The sequence below is a fragment of the Camelus ferus genome, chromosome 13, assembly GCF_009834535.1.
Source record: "Camelus ferus isolate YT-003-E chromosome 13, BCGSAC_Cfer_1.0, whole genome shotgun sequence".
NCBI lineage: Eukaryota > Metazoa > Chordata > Mammalia > Artiodactyla > Camelidae > Camelus > Camelus ferus.
In genome coordinates this window covers 46,084,603-46,101,160 of record NC_045708.1, presented here as the reverse complement: position 1 = coordinate 46,101,160, position 16,558 = coordinate 46,084,603, and the positions used below count along the sequence as shown (strand labels likewise).

General features: G+C 33.3%; 1 protein-coding gene across 12 annotated transcripts in view; it reads left to right on the top strand.

Annotated features, from left to right (window-relative positions):
• DOCK7 (dedicator of cytokinesis 7) overlaps positions 1 to 16,558 on the top strand; it is a 178,822-nt gene that overhangs the window by 130,876 nt on the left and 31,388 nt on the right. For 8 of the 12 annotated variants that reach the window (XR_004325106.1, XR_004325107.1, XM_032494447.1 and 5 more), the window contains 7 exons: positions 3,199 to 3,381; positions 3,494 to 3,656; positions 6,819 to 6,915; positions 9,387 to 9,483; positions 9,912 to 10,046; positions 10,940 to 11,092; positions 15,760 to 15,918. Coding sequence is in view for 10 of the 12 variants with exons in the window: in XM_032494447.1 (XP_032350338.1) it covers positions 3,199 to 3,381; positions 3,494 to 3,656; positions 6,819 to 6,915; positions 9,387 to 9,483; positions 9,912 to 10,046; positions 10,940 to 11,092; positions 15,760 to 15,918 (987 nt within the window). In the remaining 2 variants the exon portion in view is untranslated. The remainder of the gene's footprint in view (positions 1 to 3,198; positions 3,382 to 3,493; positions 3,657 to 6,818; positions 6,916 to 9,386; positions 9,484 to 9,911; positions 10,047 to 10,939; positions 11,093 to 15,759; positions 15,919 to 16,558) is intronic. The other 4 variants (XM_032494450.1, XM_032494449.1, XM_032494446.1 and 1 more) reach the window with 1 other exon arrangement.

Here is a 16,558-nt window from a genome sequence, read left to right as displayed (position 1 = left end):
TTTCTATGGTTTCAGTCTATTGAATCTAGTTTTGGATTTCTTTACATTCATTCTGCTTGATAGTTTTAGACTTCTTAAATTTATGATTCAGCATCTTTCTTCAGTTCTATGACATTCTTGGCTATTATCTGTTCAAATGTGTCCTCGTCTCCATTCTGTCTCTCCTCTTTTATGTTCATTTATACATCTGTTAATCCTTTTTATTGTGTCTGCTTTGTCTCTGTTTTCTGTATATTCCATCTTTTTGTTAACCTATGTTTCATGCTGGATTGCTTGCTTTGATCTATCTCTCATTTTACTAATTCTCTCCTTAACTGTACCTGATATTACATTACACTGATCTTTTGAGCTCTTAATTTTGTTATTGTGTAAGTTTTCTTTCAGTCTTCTAAATTCTATTTGTTTCTTTTATTTTTTCAATATAACATTTCTATTTATACTTTTAAGTTTCTTGTCAAAGTTTTTAACCTTATTTTTGGGCAAGCGTACATCAGAAGTGTGGTTGTTTTGATAATTTCAATATCTTAAGTCTTAGTGTACCCTTTTCTGTTGTCTGTTTTGTCAGTCTCACTCTTGATACATTGCTTCTTTGTGTGCCTGGTTCTTGACCGTGTATTGGACTTTATATTTGCAGTGTTACTTGTAGATATAAGAATCCTGGGTTGTGGTTTCTTCCTTCACTGAAGATTCATTGATTGGTAATACCAGACCAGAATTATCTTTTTTTTTTTTTAATGCCTCAGCCTCTTAGTCATTTTTTGTAGGGCTTAATTTTTTTGTGGAAACTTGCTTAAGAGAGACTGTTCTGGATACAAATCTCTGGTTGGTTTTATATGCAGCAAATTTCTTCTAATTTATGGTGTGCCTTTTGTAGCTATCTATTTATTAATTACTTGTGTGAACAAACACATGTTCTTAATTTTAATGTAGGCAGATGTGACCACCTTTATACCACCACTCATCCATAGTGCCTGCTCTGTTACATATCGCATTTTCATATATGCGTAAGATTTTTTTGTGTGCTTTCTATTCTATTTCATTAGACTATTTGTCTATCCATATGCCAATATCAAACTGTCTTCATTATTCTAACTTTTTAGTAAATATTGCTATCTAGTAGAGCAAATTTGTTCCCATCCTACCTGGTTCTTCCTCAAGAGTGTCTTGCTTATTCTTTGCCCTTTGCTTTTCCTCATTACATTTTAAAATCAGTTTGTCAGCTTCCAGGAAAAACCTGGCTGGTATTTTGATTGGAATTGCATTGATCCTAGAGACCAATTTGGGGGAAAACTGACATCTTTCCATTACTGAGTCTGTTTCACGTTTGTCCGACTTTCTTCAAACTGTGTCACTGTGCTGTTGGCAATTTATGTGGGGGTATAAGAAACGTTAGTGTGTATCTTTGTGACAAATTCAGGATAATTTTTAAATTTTGCTTTTAAAAAATCAGTCATTGAGAATTTAGTCAATATATTTATGTATGCCTGAAAATTCTGCTATATAAAATGCCTGCTTTTAAAATAAAGGAAAATTTTCCTTATCAGAGAGACTGAATTTGGAGAGTGGGAGTCAAAGCTATTTGTGTCCAGCTCAAGTACAATATAGCATCGTTAAGTGAGTTTATGTGGGTGAGTTTATTTACATCCTTGAAAGGCAGTAAACATAGTGGATAAGAGCTTGGTCTCTGGACCCACACTTTCTACATTTGAATCCCAGTCCCACCATTTACTGCAAAATACTTTCACAAGATAACTAACTGCTTCTTGTCTTGGTTTTTATGTCTGTAAGATGGAGTAAGTAATAATAGTTATCTCTTTAGATGTTGCAAGGAATAAATACATTAAAAGATACAGTGTTTCGTACAGTGCCTAGCACAGAGTAAGCATTATAAAAAACTAGGCTGTAGGGGAAGGGTATAGCTCAGTGGTAGAGTGAATGCCTAGCATGCACAAGGTCCTGGGTTCAATCCCCGGTACCCCCATTAAATAAACAAGCAAACAAGCAAACAAACCTAATCCCCCCCGCAAAAAAAACTAGGCTACTATCATTATCACCATCCAAGATAGATAGAGGAGCGATTAAGGTGGTAGTAGTTGAGGTCATGGCCTCAACAGTCAAGTGTATGTTCAGCTTTCCTTTGTATTTCTTCTCAATATCCCATCTACTACTTTCTTATTATTATTTAGTATATTTATTAACCAAATATTAGAATGTAATAGAATAGTGAAGTGTATAAGCTTTGGAGTCTGGTTAACCTGGACTGAAATAGTGGCTTTACCTTTTCTTAGTATGTGATTTAGGGCAACTTATTTAATCTCTAACTTTTAGTTTCCTTAGTGGTAAATTAGAAATAACAGTAGTTAATACCATCATATAAAACTGTTGTTAGAGTTAAATAATAAAAAGTGATCAGCATGGTGCCTAGCACATTTCAAATGTTATGTTTTGCCATCATCATTATTACTATTCTTGTCATCCTGCATTCTTGTCTGTTAAATTGAGATGTTACAACCTGCTTAGTAATACTGTTGGAGGACTAAATGAAATAATGTATGTTAAAAAGCTCAGCCTGATGCCTGGAACTAAGTAAATATCCAATAAAAGGCACTGTAAACAGGTTCTTATTCTTAGTTTTTATTTGTATTTCTCATACTATATACTGATACAGATTGAAGTTTGGGAATAACTCCTTAACTTTATATGCTTTATGTAAAAATGCTTTTCACTTATATGTGTTCTAAGACTTTTTCCTTTTGTCAGTATCCTTTGATAGGAAACAATGATTCTCTAAACCTAACAAACATTTTGTTATTACTTAATACTCTTAAAATATTCTTATTTTCAGACAGTTGCTTTTTTCATTTATTGTGTCTGATAATCTTTGGTAAATATCTTTGTTTTTAATAGTAGGACCCTTTAGCTTTTCCCTTTATGTCTTCTTATTTATAGTCTGCTGGAAGCTCTATCATAGATTAAAATAATCTTCTATTGCCAGGAAAGGTTCTTTAAACCTCAGGACCTTAAGTTTAAGGTTCTATATGACTTAACACAAGTATTGTCTAGATCAAATGGTTCTTTTGAAATGTTTGATTTTTAAGTAATTTTTGCTTTATTGTTTTTAGAAGAAAACAACTGACAACTCAAAAAAAGAAATGGTCTTTGATCAGTGTGTCTCATTCTGCTGCTTTTGATTTTCAGAGTGGCAGGCAACACACTACCTTTTCAGCAGAATCAAGTCGGAGTCTTTTAATCTGTCTGCTTTGGGTTCTCAAGAATGCAGATGAGACAGTTCTACAAAAATGGTTTACAGATCTCTCAGTCCTGCAGCTAAACCGACTATTAGATCTGCTTTATCTTTGTGTATCTTGCTTTGAGTACAAAGTAAGTGATCATTGTGCTGTATTGCAGAGAAGAACAAGAAAGGAAACATAATGTGGAAAAGGAAGAAGAAAATTTCCTCAATGTGTCTTCTTTTCTAATGTTTAAATTTTAGGGAAAGAAAGTGTTTGAAAGAATGAATAGTTTGACCTTTAAGAAATCAAAAGACATGAGAGCAAAGCTTGAAGAAGCCATTCTTGGGAGCATAGGTGCTAGGCAAGAAATGGTGCGCCGAAGCCGAGGACAGCTTGGTATGTACACAATATCTTCTCCTCCTGGTGAGAATTTTTCAATTTCCTTGAAATACTACAGTGATCACTGTTGCAAGTCTTCAATGATAGTTCTACACTTTTTAAAAAGTGTTTTAAATGTAATTGTAAATTAACTTGAATAACCATTTCTTTGCAGGAATTCAAGTTAGAATTCTTATTCAAGTAGGGAGAACATACTTCCCAGTTTGCTCTGGATAATCTCAATTTATTCCTGTTGCCTTTGTGTGGTTATTCATAACATCCCTTTTTAAAAATAGATTTTTAAGAGCAGTTTTAGGTTCATAGCAAAATTGAACTGAAGATACAGAAAATTCTGCTATATCCTCCACCCCTGCACATGCATAGCCTCCCCTGTTATAACATCCCCTACCGGAGTGGTACACTTGTTGCAATTGATGCACCTACGCTGACACGCATTATCACAGAGTCTGTAGTTTACACGAAGGTTCACTCTTGGTCATCCATTCCATGTTGCATCACTTTTTACTCATAAAAGTTTCCTAGCTTTACAGTAATTGATATATGAATATAATGCAAAGATACCACCCATCAAACTCAAATATCAGAAAGAGAAAACATTTTAGTAGCATTTGAAGCCTGTTTCTAATCCTCTGTCTGCAACTCATTAGCCATGTAACCTTGGCCAAGTCACTTGATATCCCTTCTTTCTCTTTCCTCATCCACTTGTGATTGTTTTGAGATTTTAAAAGATAGTGTAACTAGTTGATCGTATCATCTTTGTAGGGACCATGTGTGGGTAAATATTTCGTAAATCCTAAAGTGATACAGTTGCTGAGAGCTCCTTAAGGTCAGGGACGTGGCTTAGTCATCTGTGTACGTGACACATGCCGACAGCTCAATATATATTTGTTGACTTAAAATGTGAATGTATACTTACATGAATATTTTTAAATTATTGTTTTCTGATAGGCCATTTGACGTATTGATCGTTTATTTAAGTAGGTTTAAATATCTTTTATTTGCTATGTGTGTTTGAAATTTAATAATGAATAAGACTGTCTTTGCCTTTGGAATTAACAGACCACTGTTTTTTCACTTCCGTTGTATACATTGTACCGATTGATTTTCTTTTGACTCATTCAGTGCGTACAACAACCTTCTATAAAGTATGGAAGTTAACTTTTATCTGGGTCATTTAATTATTACCAAAACCTAATGAATAATTATCCTCATCGTTAATATAAATAGAATAAATCTCACAGAGGTAAATAACTTTCCTAAGATCATAAATAAGTGACAGAACCAAGATCTTTCAACATCTAATTTAGTGTTCTTTATATTATATCAGCTCTTTCTGAAGCTTACTGTTGGAAAGAGTGGAGCTGTTAACAACATGTTGGTTATATGTTTAAACTTGTGGCCTTTGGACAGCTATCACTGTTTGAATGTAAGAAATGAAGAAATGTGGAATCTTAAACAAAAAAACAAAAAAAAACCCCAAAACCCTGAACTCATGGATACAGAGAACGGGGAGTAGGGATTGATGAAATGGATAAATGGAGTCAAAAATAGAAACTTACAGTTACAAAATATATAAGTACTAGGGATGTAACATACAGCACCAGTACTGTGTTGTATACTTGAAAGTTCCTAAGTGAGTACATCTTAAAAGTTCTCCTCATAAGAAAAACAAAATCTGAAACTGTGTGGTGATGGGTGTTATCTAGACTTGTGATCATTTTGTAATAAATACATAAATCATTGTGTTGTATACCTGAAACTAATGTAATGTTATACGTCAATTATATCTCAGTTTTTAAAAAATTGAAGTTCTTGTCTTGGGAAAATTAAGCTTTTGCAATTCTTATGTACATTTGGACATTTAATAAGCTACATAACCTAATGATAGACATTTGTAACTAAGGATATGAGAGGCAGTTTCATGAAAAAAAATAAAGTTAATGATAAAAATGTAAATAGATCACAAATATTTTGCTTTCTGTCTTAATATAGGTATATCTTTTATGCTTTCTTTCACAGTTCTTAAAGATAGAGATTTCAAAATAAAAAAGAGGTAAAGAGAGACAGGAAGAAAGAAAGATAAGGAAAGGGAGAGAAAGCAGAAGAAATATCCAAACATGTCCTTTAGTGTGTGTTAAATTATTTTTGTTTCTCAGTATTTCTAAAATTTCTATTTGAACTCTGAATTTTTACTTTAATTTTTCTTTCCATTGTCCCAGCCAATTTAAAGTCTCATTAGTTTTCTAGTTGAAAGTTTGAATTCATGAATTGATTCCATTGTTTAAATGTATATTTCTCCACAATTCTCAATGCCTTTTCCACTTATGCTGGACTTGTATGAATCAGTTCTATTGCTGCTGCCCCTTAAAGGATCCCATGCCATTCACTCTGCCTTTCATCCTAGAAGCCTCTTGAGAGAAAGCCCCCATCTTCCTCCTGTCCTGCCTTCTATGGACCAAAAGAAGTAATTACTTTAGGAATCCTTCTTATTTTGTTTATTTATTAAACAAAAGGCTACCGAGTTCTCAATATGTGCCAGACACTTTGTCAGCACCTGACGTAAAGTGAACAAAATGGACATCATCTCTGTTCTTAAGTAGCTTATGTTCTTATAGTCATAAGTGCTGTGGAGAGAAATATAATAAATTAAGAGGTAAAGGAAGCATTGGAGAGTTGAGGAAGGCCTTTCTATGGAGGTGATAAATAATTGGCCAGTGAAAATTTGTGCGGTGAACAGTCAGGTAAAAGGAACAATAACCATTGCGCACATCCTAAATCAGGAGCATGTGTAGTGAGACTGCCTATACAGAACACACAGACACACACACACACACACAGTAACGGGAGCGTAAACAAGAGGCAGAGTGGTAGGAAATAAGATCGTATCATGCAGGGTCTTATAAGCCATTGTTAAGATTTTGGGAAAGTCGGTATTAGAAAGTTTGCTTATTTTAAAATGATTTTTATTTTTTTATATTACATGTAGCACATATATTTCTTCTGTAACTGCTGTGAAAATTTTTGATAAAAAGCACCATTTCAAGTTTTTCCGCTTGTACTGAGTATAAAATGGCTGTGTATAAAATTAATAAGCTTGTGTGGTATTTGTTATATGTTTGGAAATATGCATCTGTGTGGTCCAACTGAAATAACATTTTAAAAATGGTTTTGAAATTTATTTGACAGAGAGAAGCCCATCTGGAAGTGCCTTTGGAAGTCAGGAAAATCTGAGGTGGAGAAAGGACATGACTCACTGGCGTCAAAACACTGAGAAGCTTGACAAGTAATATAACCTTCTGTTTTATCTTACTGATGGGCTGTTGGATTTCAAATGCGAGAGGAAAATAGTGACTTTTAGTGTTATTTTACATATATCAGCATTCAGATCTAAGAAGACAAAATAGTTACACTTAATTTTTAAATTTTAGATTAAAAAAGATTTGGGGAAAGAATATTTCAAACTGTATAGTAAAGCAAAAGGTTACATATTTTCCCAGCAATCCCCCTTGGAAAATGCTTTCTGCAAGTTTTTGAACATATTTTGGGCGTCACACTGAACTAAATATTTCAAGAATTACAAAAAATTAGAAAACTAATCTTTGCCATCTTAGAGCTTAAAATATAGATAAAGACAAAACACTCCAAGTCTTCTGTTTCTAGCACAAAGACAGACTAGGTACAGTGACTGACCCTACTGCCAAAAACAACTAAAAATGTACTTTTGTGAGTCCAGGATCCTGAAGAACTGCATCTTAGCAGCATAAGGGGAAAGAAACCCTTCTCACCGAACCAGTGATAAAATTGCTTGGCTTGAAACGTGGCATTGTATCAAGGGGCTAAAATATTTTCCTGAGAATTTGTAATTACAGGTTAGCCCTTAAGTAGCTTGATTGGTTCAAAAAGCTTTGAAAATACGGTGACCAGCTCATTCAGGTTTGCCTAACAGTCCTGATTTTAGCACTGAATATCTCATGTCCCAGGGAACCCCTCAGTCCTGTCCTAAGTAAACCAGGATGATTGCTTACCCTACCTGAGAACCATCTTCAGCTTGAGCTCTAGAGAATTCTCACAGATAAATGTCTAGAAACATTAGCTCTCAGACAGCAAAATCATAAAACCCAGGAAACAAGGCCTTGTACCAGCCAGCAGAGAGACAAGCTGCAGGATCAGTACTGTAGAGATGGGTTTGGAATCGTCAGAAACTGTCCTAGTCTCTTCAAGCTGCTTTAACAAAATATCACACACTGGTCACTTTTAAACAACAGAAATTTATTTTTCTCACAATTCTGGCGTCTGGGAAGTTCACTACCATGGTGTCAGCAGATCCGCTGTTTTGTAAGGCCCTCTTCTGGGTCACAGACTTCTTATTTTGTTCTCTTATAGTGGAAGGGCAAGCAAACTCTCTGGGGTTTCTTTTATAGAGCCACTAATCCCATTCACGAAGGCTCTGCCCTGCTTCTGATGACCTACTCACCTTCCAAAGGCCTCACCTCCTAATACCATTACCTTGGGCATTAGATTTTCAACATACGAATTTGGGGGCAGGGCACATATACTTGGACCAGAACAGATACTGAATATAATATAACTGTTAAAATTCTTAAGATTTGAGTGTTTTTCTGTTGTCTTTGTCCGTATTTTATTTCTTTCATTATTTTTCCACGTGGTGTGTTTTTTAGAAATCACAAAGCAGCCAGATACTATACTATTAGTATTTCTACATTTGTATACTGTGTTCTCTCTGCTTATTTTACTATGTTTTAAGGAAGCCTTTTTCTTTTCTTTCTTTCTTTTCTCTTTTTTTTTGGTGTTTTCCTGATTCTTTTTTTTTTTTTTTAAGCATCTTATATTTCTGCACAAAATCTTGCTGGAATTTTAAGCTTGAACATGATTTTTTTTTCCAGTTTAATTCTAACTGTGTTATATTTTCTTAATTTGTAAAAGATAAATTCATGAACTATTCTCTTTAGTGGTAATAATAAAGATTTAGAGACTTGAACATCTACGAACTTTGAAAAGTTAGCATTTAATATATCCTTATACTTTGATTTATCTGTTGTTTTGTCTACTTGGATGTGATACATAGTTTCTATATATATATTGCTACTAAAACAAATGTCAACTTTACCCATAAATCATATATAGTTGTTCTTAAATGTTTTATTTTCATTAAACAATGTTTTTGTAAATATTAATATTCAAGTAAACCACTTTATTCCATCAAAGTGTTTTGTTTCTAATGAATGATTCCATCCGGAGTCTCACTGAAGAGTTACAAGAATTTTGAAGTCATTTTCTGTATTAAAAAATTGGGTAAATTATATGAAACTTAATTTTTTTAAAGTACTTTTATTCTAAATAAATAAATTGAAAAATCCTTGAAATGGCAATATGAATACTAATATTTTAAATGCTGCTTTATATGAAAGCAGCCCTAAATACAAGCCCACATAGCACCACCTAGTGTCTGTGCCATCCAGAATAAAGCAATGTTTTTGCATCTCTGAAAGCTAAGTATTTATGCTTTTAGTAGCATTGTAGTACTGTAAAAGGGTGAGAAAATCTGTATTGTCATGGTCAACAAAATTCAGGCTAAAATAAAACATTTTAAAACATGTGAAATACTTTGTTTTTCCTTAGTCTGTTCTAACTTTGCATTCAGAAAACTCTGTGCATCTTTCAATCTTTTTTGAATCGTGGATCTATTGGCTTTTCTAAAAGATAAATATAATTTCTTATAACATTTTATACTAGGTCAAGAGCAGAGATTGAGCATGAAGCACTGATTGATGGAAATCTGGCTACTGAAGCAAATCTAATCATTTTGGATACATTAGAGATTGTTGTCCAGGTAAGAACACAAAGAACATAAATTTATAGTATAGATTTGTTAAATTGAGGTGGGGAAAAAAGTATTTATTGAGCTGTATAATTACATTTAAATATCAGAAGTTCCTAAAAATTATGTCCTTGCTCCTCTTTTTTTCTCATTTAAATCCTATCCATTCTTTTTTCCCCTTTTTTTCTCTTATCAAAACCCTGCTCAGCTTCTTTTCCTTGAGGTCCTCCTCGATCTTACATTGTCACGTATATATGTGTATGACTGAAACATTATATTGTACATCAGAAATTGACACATTATAAAGTTCAATAAAAAAGAATGCAATAAATAAATAAAACACAAAGAAAGAAAATCTGTTTGTTTATTTATGTACATTCTATCTCTCTCACCAAATTGCAGTTACATCCCTATTTTATTTATCTATTTTTAAATTACAGACAGTTTCTGTAACAGAATCCAAAGAGAGCATCCTTGGTGGGGTGCTGAAAGTGCTACTCCATAGCATGGCCTGTAACCAAAGTGCAGTTTATCTGCAACATTGTTTTGCTACCCAGAGAGCCCTGGTTTCAAAGGTGGGTTTTTTTTTTTTTGCTACCTGCTGTTTTGTCAGACGTTCCTTTCTTTATTAACATTGTCTGAGATAGTTTGACACATTCATTGATTAATGTATTTAAAATTTAAATTTTAATAATAATCTAAGACCCCTTTTCTCTACTACTTGCCTTTTGGAATTTCTTTCTTATATGAATTACCTTTAACCAATTTCTGCCTTAAAAAAAAGTAGTTTTGATATGGAGAATGGCCTGAAATTGATTGCCTGTTTTAAATATGGGGCTTGTTTTCTCTTCATCTTGTTTTGTCTATTCCTTGTTAACTTGATTTATCAAGAATTCAATGTATAAGTAGTTCAGTCTGTTGAAATTAACATATCCTGTGGTAAATGGGAAGGAAGTTACTCTTGTTTGTTCAACTACTTCAGATATTTCCTGTGTTTTCCCCCAGGAATATGTGTATTCTTAAATCTTGAAATTAGCTATTTCACCTTAGTCATCTTACAAGATGGACTACAGAGCTGTTGAAAAAACTGAGCCAGTGAAAATAACTTCTATACTATTTTGTAATAGTAAAAACGTACTACAGAATTATTACATGTTGGTTACCATACTAAGCGTTTTACGCACATTATCTAAGATTGTCATACAATTCCGTGTAGATAATATATTAAGCCCATTTAATGGATGAGAAAACCTATCCAAGGTCACACTACTAGCTATTAAATGACATAATCGGTATTTGAGCCCACTCCATCTGGCTCAGTGATCCATATAATTAGCCATTAGCAAATATTGTCCTTAACCCTTTTTTTCATTCCTGGACTATACTAACAAATCTCTATGTCAGCTATATTAAAATACCTCTGGAACTTTTAGTGCATAAATTCAGTGTTGATGTTGTTTCTCTACAGTTCCCTGAACTCTTGTTTGAAGAAGAGACAGAGCAGTGTGCTGATTTATGCCTCCGGCTTCTCCGGCACTGTAGCAGTAGCATCAGCACAATACGGTCACACGCTAGTGCCTCCCTTTACCTACTTATGAGACAGAACTTTGAGATTGGTAATGTGAGTATTTTATCTCAGGATTTTATCTCTGGTTTCATAATGAAATATAACTTCTGCAGATGCCTATTAAATGGGTTTTGGAGGAACATGGAATTTTTTTGTATATTTTGAGTCTGATCTTAAGACTGTCTATTTATTTCTTATTCTATGGATACCTTATAAAAATCCAAATCTCCAATTTGCTTCCTGTACCAAACATAACATAGACTAGTATAGACTGAAAATATAAATGTATGTTGAACTATTACAAATTTTAATTATTAGCAATAAGCAAAATGAAAGTAGTAATAAAGAAAATTAAAAGTTTTAATACCTTCACTTGATATTTTATGATTATATGCCAGTCTTTGAAGAATTCCATATTTTCATTTGTGTATTTTTATTTGATAATATATTCATGGATTGTATTTTTCCTGACTTTTTTAAGTCAAATGTTTAAATTTATTTATTTTTACTCATGTAAGTGTTTAAAGCCTAGAATATCCCTTTGTGCACTGCTTTTGGTATATCATTGGATCTGATATGTAGTATTTTCAGTATTTTTGTTTTGTAGATATTTCATTATTTCAGTTTGTATTTTCTTTTTAACACAGAGTTTTCAGGTTTTGATGTTAATTTTTAGTTTTATTGCAAAGTGATCATACAATGTATACACTATATTTCCTTTTTGGTACTATGGATGTGTATGTTTGTGTGTCCAAACATATAATGTTTTTATGAATATTATGCAAGCTTTTAAAAAGAAGGGGTACTCTGTATTTTCAGAGTATTGAGTTAAACAAATATACCTTACTAACTACATTATTCTGTTTATTTTTGGTCCATTTAGTAGATTGATTTTGGGGAGGTTTTTTTGGGGGGGGTGGGGAGGTAATTAGATTTGTTTGTTTATTTTAAAGGAGGTACTGAGGATTGAACCCAGGACCTCGTTCATGCTAAGTGCACAGTCTACCACTGAGCTATACCTTCCCCCCTCATTTGGTGGATTGAAGGAGATGATTTAAAGCCTATACATTGTCTGTTTTCCTTTAGCTCTTATTTGATAAATTGATATTCATTACTATTTGTTATATTGATATTCATAACTATTATATCTTCCTGTGAATTATTCCGTTTAGAATTGAAAAAGACCTGAATTGGTTTTATTTAAAATTTTTGTATTTTTGACCTGAATTCTATTTTCTGTGGTATTAAGATACCTCTGCTTCCTTTTTATTTTGAGCATGCTTCAGTTACCTTTGCCTGTTCTTTTACTGTCACTTTTTTGAATAGCTTTAAGTGTGCCTCTCTTGTCCAACGTAACAGTCGAGTTTTGCTTTGTAATCCAGTCTCTTAGTTGAATTAAATCTCTTCATACTTGTTATTGTATCAGAAGCATCCAGGAGTCGTGTTGTATTATTTTGTTTTGCTTACCTACTCATCTCCTTTAAAAAGTTTTTTAGTTGTTTTCATCTTGCATTTTATGGTCATCTTCACTTTATTTTGGGGGTGTAGTGTTTATCATGTTTAAGAAAGTTTATATTGCCCTAATGATTACCTTTATAATTATATAATACCTTCAGTCCTCTATTTCTTTAATCATGCATTCTTAGGGAGGGGCAGTATGGCCACCAACCTGGTGAATATTGGTTCTTGGTGGGGAATGAAAAAAATCTTAACTATCACAGTAGCTTTCCTTGAGTTCTTTTATTTCTGCCTTTTTTTCTTCCTAAAATTAATGGCTTCATAAATTTTTTATAATTTATAATTAAATAGTTTATTAGAATTTTCATGTTTTATGACCACATTTTTCTATTAAATGTTCTTTGCCTAGTGAGTTCCAGTGATTCTCTTTACCATTTTATTGTTCAACTTAGAATGAGTTAGTTTATCTTGGCCCAGGTGTTTGTAGGATATTCCTTCAGGAATGTGTCTCTCATGGGATTTTGCTATTGTACACACATCTTGCCTAACTTCCTAAAGTTTCTGGTCAATGCATTTCTGTCCCGTCCTCTCAAATTTTTAGCTCATTTTGTTTTCAAGACAGATAGTTTCATCACCTCAAAGTGAGTTTCTAATTTAAAGAAATATTTTCCCCATTATTTCTGAAATCCACACACTAGGATTTTTTACTATTTGCTCTCCCCTCCTTGCCTTCCTTTGAAACTACCTCCTATCTCAGCTTGTCTTGGCCACCCTTATGTACTTTTCTAATATTATATGAATTATATCAGTCTCTTCATTTTGCTGAAGTAGAGTTTATGGATTTCTTTCTATTCATCTTTTATTTTTGTATGAAATCCAGGAGAAGTGGGAACTTGCTGTCTCACCCTGTCCTATTTTTATAAGAAGCCAGGTCCTCTTTCTTAATCCAGAACAATTTTTTTTATTGATCTTGCTTAGTTTTTGAAATAAAGTCCCTAAAATTTGAGTGAATTTGGAGTGTTCTTGGTACATGTTCCTGTTATTTTAGGGAAGCTTTATATAATAGGATAAAAATAGGTAATTTATCATCTTAGTGTCAGGTAGTACCTTTAAAAAGGAATAGGTAATTTAAAACTAGCGTTGATTTTTCTATAGTTTATGTATGCAAGAGATAGTAGAACTAACTACTGAATTGTATTCTAGATTTTATAGTAGGCATTGGGCAAACATAGATAAAACAATAGTCCTTTTACTCAGGTAGCTTAGCATCTAGTGGGGGAGGATAGGAACAGGTAATGTTCAGCTAATAATAGTAGTAAGTGCCTACTGCAGATAGTTTTGTGAGGATTATATGAATTAATATTAAGTATAACACATGTCAGTAACTGGCTCTGGGCAAATGCTGAATGAGTGCTGTTAATATAATGAGAAGTAAGCACAGGGGACTAAGTAAGCATAGAGAAAAATAGCTTATGCTCTCAGGGATGGCTTTTCAGAAAGAGGAGATACTTGAACTAAGGATAAAGAATTACCCAATCAAATTGTGCTCTACACTGGCATTTGACACAACATTGTAAAATGACTATAACTCAATAAAAAAATATAAAAAGTGAGAATTACCCAATCAGATGGATGAGTAGGTGGATAGAACTTTGTAGGTAAAGAAAACAGTGCATACATATTAGAAAGGCATGAAGATGAGAGAAGGAAATAGGCAAACAGAGGATACCTTTTTAGCACTTCGTGATTGTTATGGCTCAAAGAGAGAATAATAAGAGAGAAAGTTGTAGTTGAAAAGTCTAGACATGGCTGTCATAGGGCACATGACATACTTGTTTTGTTTACCACTTACTCTCAGTTCCCATCATATAGTTTGACACATTTACTGAGTCAGATATTTGAATTTTATCCTCAAAGCTATGAGCAGTCAGTGGAGTGTTTTAAGGAGAGGAGGGATGTGTTCAGATCTACATTTTACAAAAATTTCCCTGATGATACTTAGGGGATTAGTGAAAAAGGCAGAAAGATTGATTAGGAGGTTATTACAGTAACCCCAGTAAGAAATGGTAAGGGAGTAAACTAAAGCAGTGGCAGTGGGAAAGGAGAAATAACAAACTGGAACAGATAGGAGGGTAATGTGGATTGGATTTATGGTATGAATAATAAGAGGGGAGAATGACTATGGAATGACTCCTAGATTTTTGGCCTGAATGACTGACTACAAGAACAATAACAATAGTAACACCATTCATTTAATCAATAGGAAAAGAAGGCATTTTAGAAGTGTTAAAATTGAGGTACCACGGAACATCCATACAGAGCCATGAATGCCATATATGTCGCCATCTGTGGGGCCATATAATAGCTTGGACTCTAGAGAGAAATATGGGCTGAAGACATAGAAATGTATCTCTTCTGGTTGAAGGCAAAGAAATGGATAAGGCTATTTAGAATATGACCAGTGAATAAGGTTTCTTGACAGAATCTTTGGGAACACTGTAGTTAAGAACGGCAACTGAGGAATAAAGGAGACAGAAAAGAAGTGGATAAAGAATAGGTAACTCAGGATAAAGTGGTACCGCTGAAGATAAGGCAGGCAATGTTCAGGGAAAAAGTAACCAATACATTTAAATATACAGTTATGTCAAGTAGAATATTGACAAAAAAGTATCTTGGATTTGGTAATTACTAGGTTACCACTGATAATCTATTAAGAGGGGTTTCATAACTGGGGAACAGTGGAACAGAAGTGAATTTACACTAAGAAAGGGAAGAATGTAAACTGTTAAAGGTATCACTCCAAAGCTTCTACCTTTAGGTTACTTTATACAGGATGTGTGTTAAATTTATCATAGCGCTGGACCTAATGAAATGGGCTATGGTGTAAGGACCACATCGAAAAGTTAAGAATTTTATGATGTTGGTCAACTTCTTTAACCTCATCTGTAAAAATGCTGTTTTATTAATAACATATACCTCATAGTAGATAAATGAGGCAGTGAAGTCTAGGAACAACTTCTAATCAAGTCTAACACACAACTTTATTTACCCTGTTTTGTAGCTTATTATTACAGCAAGTGTCTAAGTTTTATGTCCTTTTTAAAACTAAGATTTCAATATACATATTTCATTGCTTTTTCAAAAATATTTTGCTTAGAATGGTATTTTTCACTAACCTTTCCCTTTTAGGAAGTTAAAAATAGACTTTTTTCCCTTTAAGCTTTCCTGTATTAAATGTTTACCTGGCAATTTCTCTGTTACAGAACTTTGCCAGGGTTAAAATGCAAGTAACCATGTCACTGTCTTCTTTGGTGGGCACATCTCAGAATTTTAATGAAGAATTCTTGAGACGTTCTCTGAAGACTATATTGACATATGCTGAAGAAGATCTGGAATTGAGGGAAACAACATTTCCTGATCAGGTCAGAAATGCTACTTTTTAGACCATTAGTTGAAATAGGAATTGTAAATAGACACTTTTCAAATTGTTAAATCAAACTTTGGTCTTTACTGGAAGAACCTGTATTTCTCTTTCAATCCATATATCATATGCCAGAGATAGGACTGAATCTTTTTGTTTCAGTAAGCTTCCTTTCCTTCTCAGAATGGCATTTAATTCTATGAATTTGTACCCAAAGCATAGTAGACTTAAGCAGTATAGACACAAAAGCTTTGCAATAAAACAGTATTTCCACTTCTGAATGAAACTTGCCTTAAAAACTAAAGTTTTTACAAACTACTTTTTGGGAAAATCCGAACCATAGGAGAGAATTTCCTTTTGTGTTCTTTTTCTGTACTCCCTATATCCCATATGTATTTTATTTCTACTTACAGTCTACTTGTTTCTGGGTGAGAACTGAAAAAAGTCTGCTGAGGAATCTGTATAATGTTTACTACTCCTTACTGCCCCATACCCCAGCACGCCGACACTCTTTAGAACTGTATCAAAACCATGTTGTTTGTTTTAAAATATCTGGATGCTTATCTGAAATATCTTCCAAACTAATTTAGTGATTGTGAATGAATGACAATTGAAGAATGTTTTTCTTACAATTGTCTGCT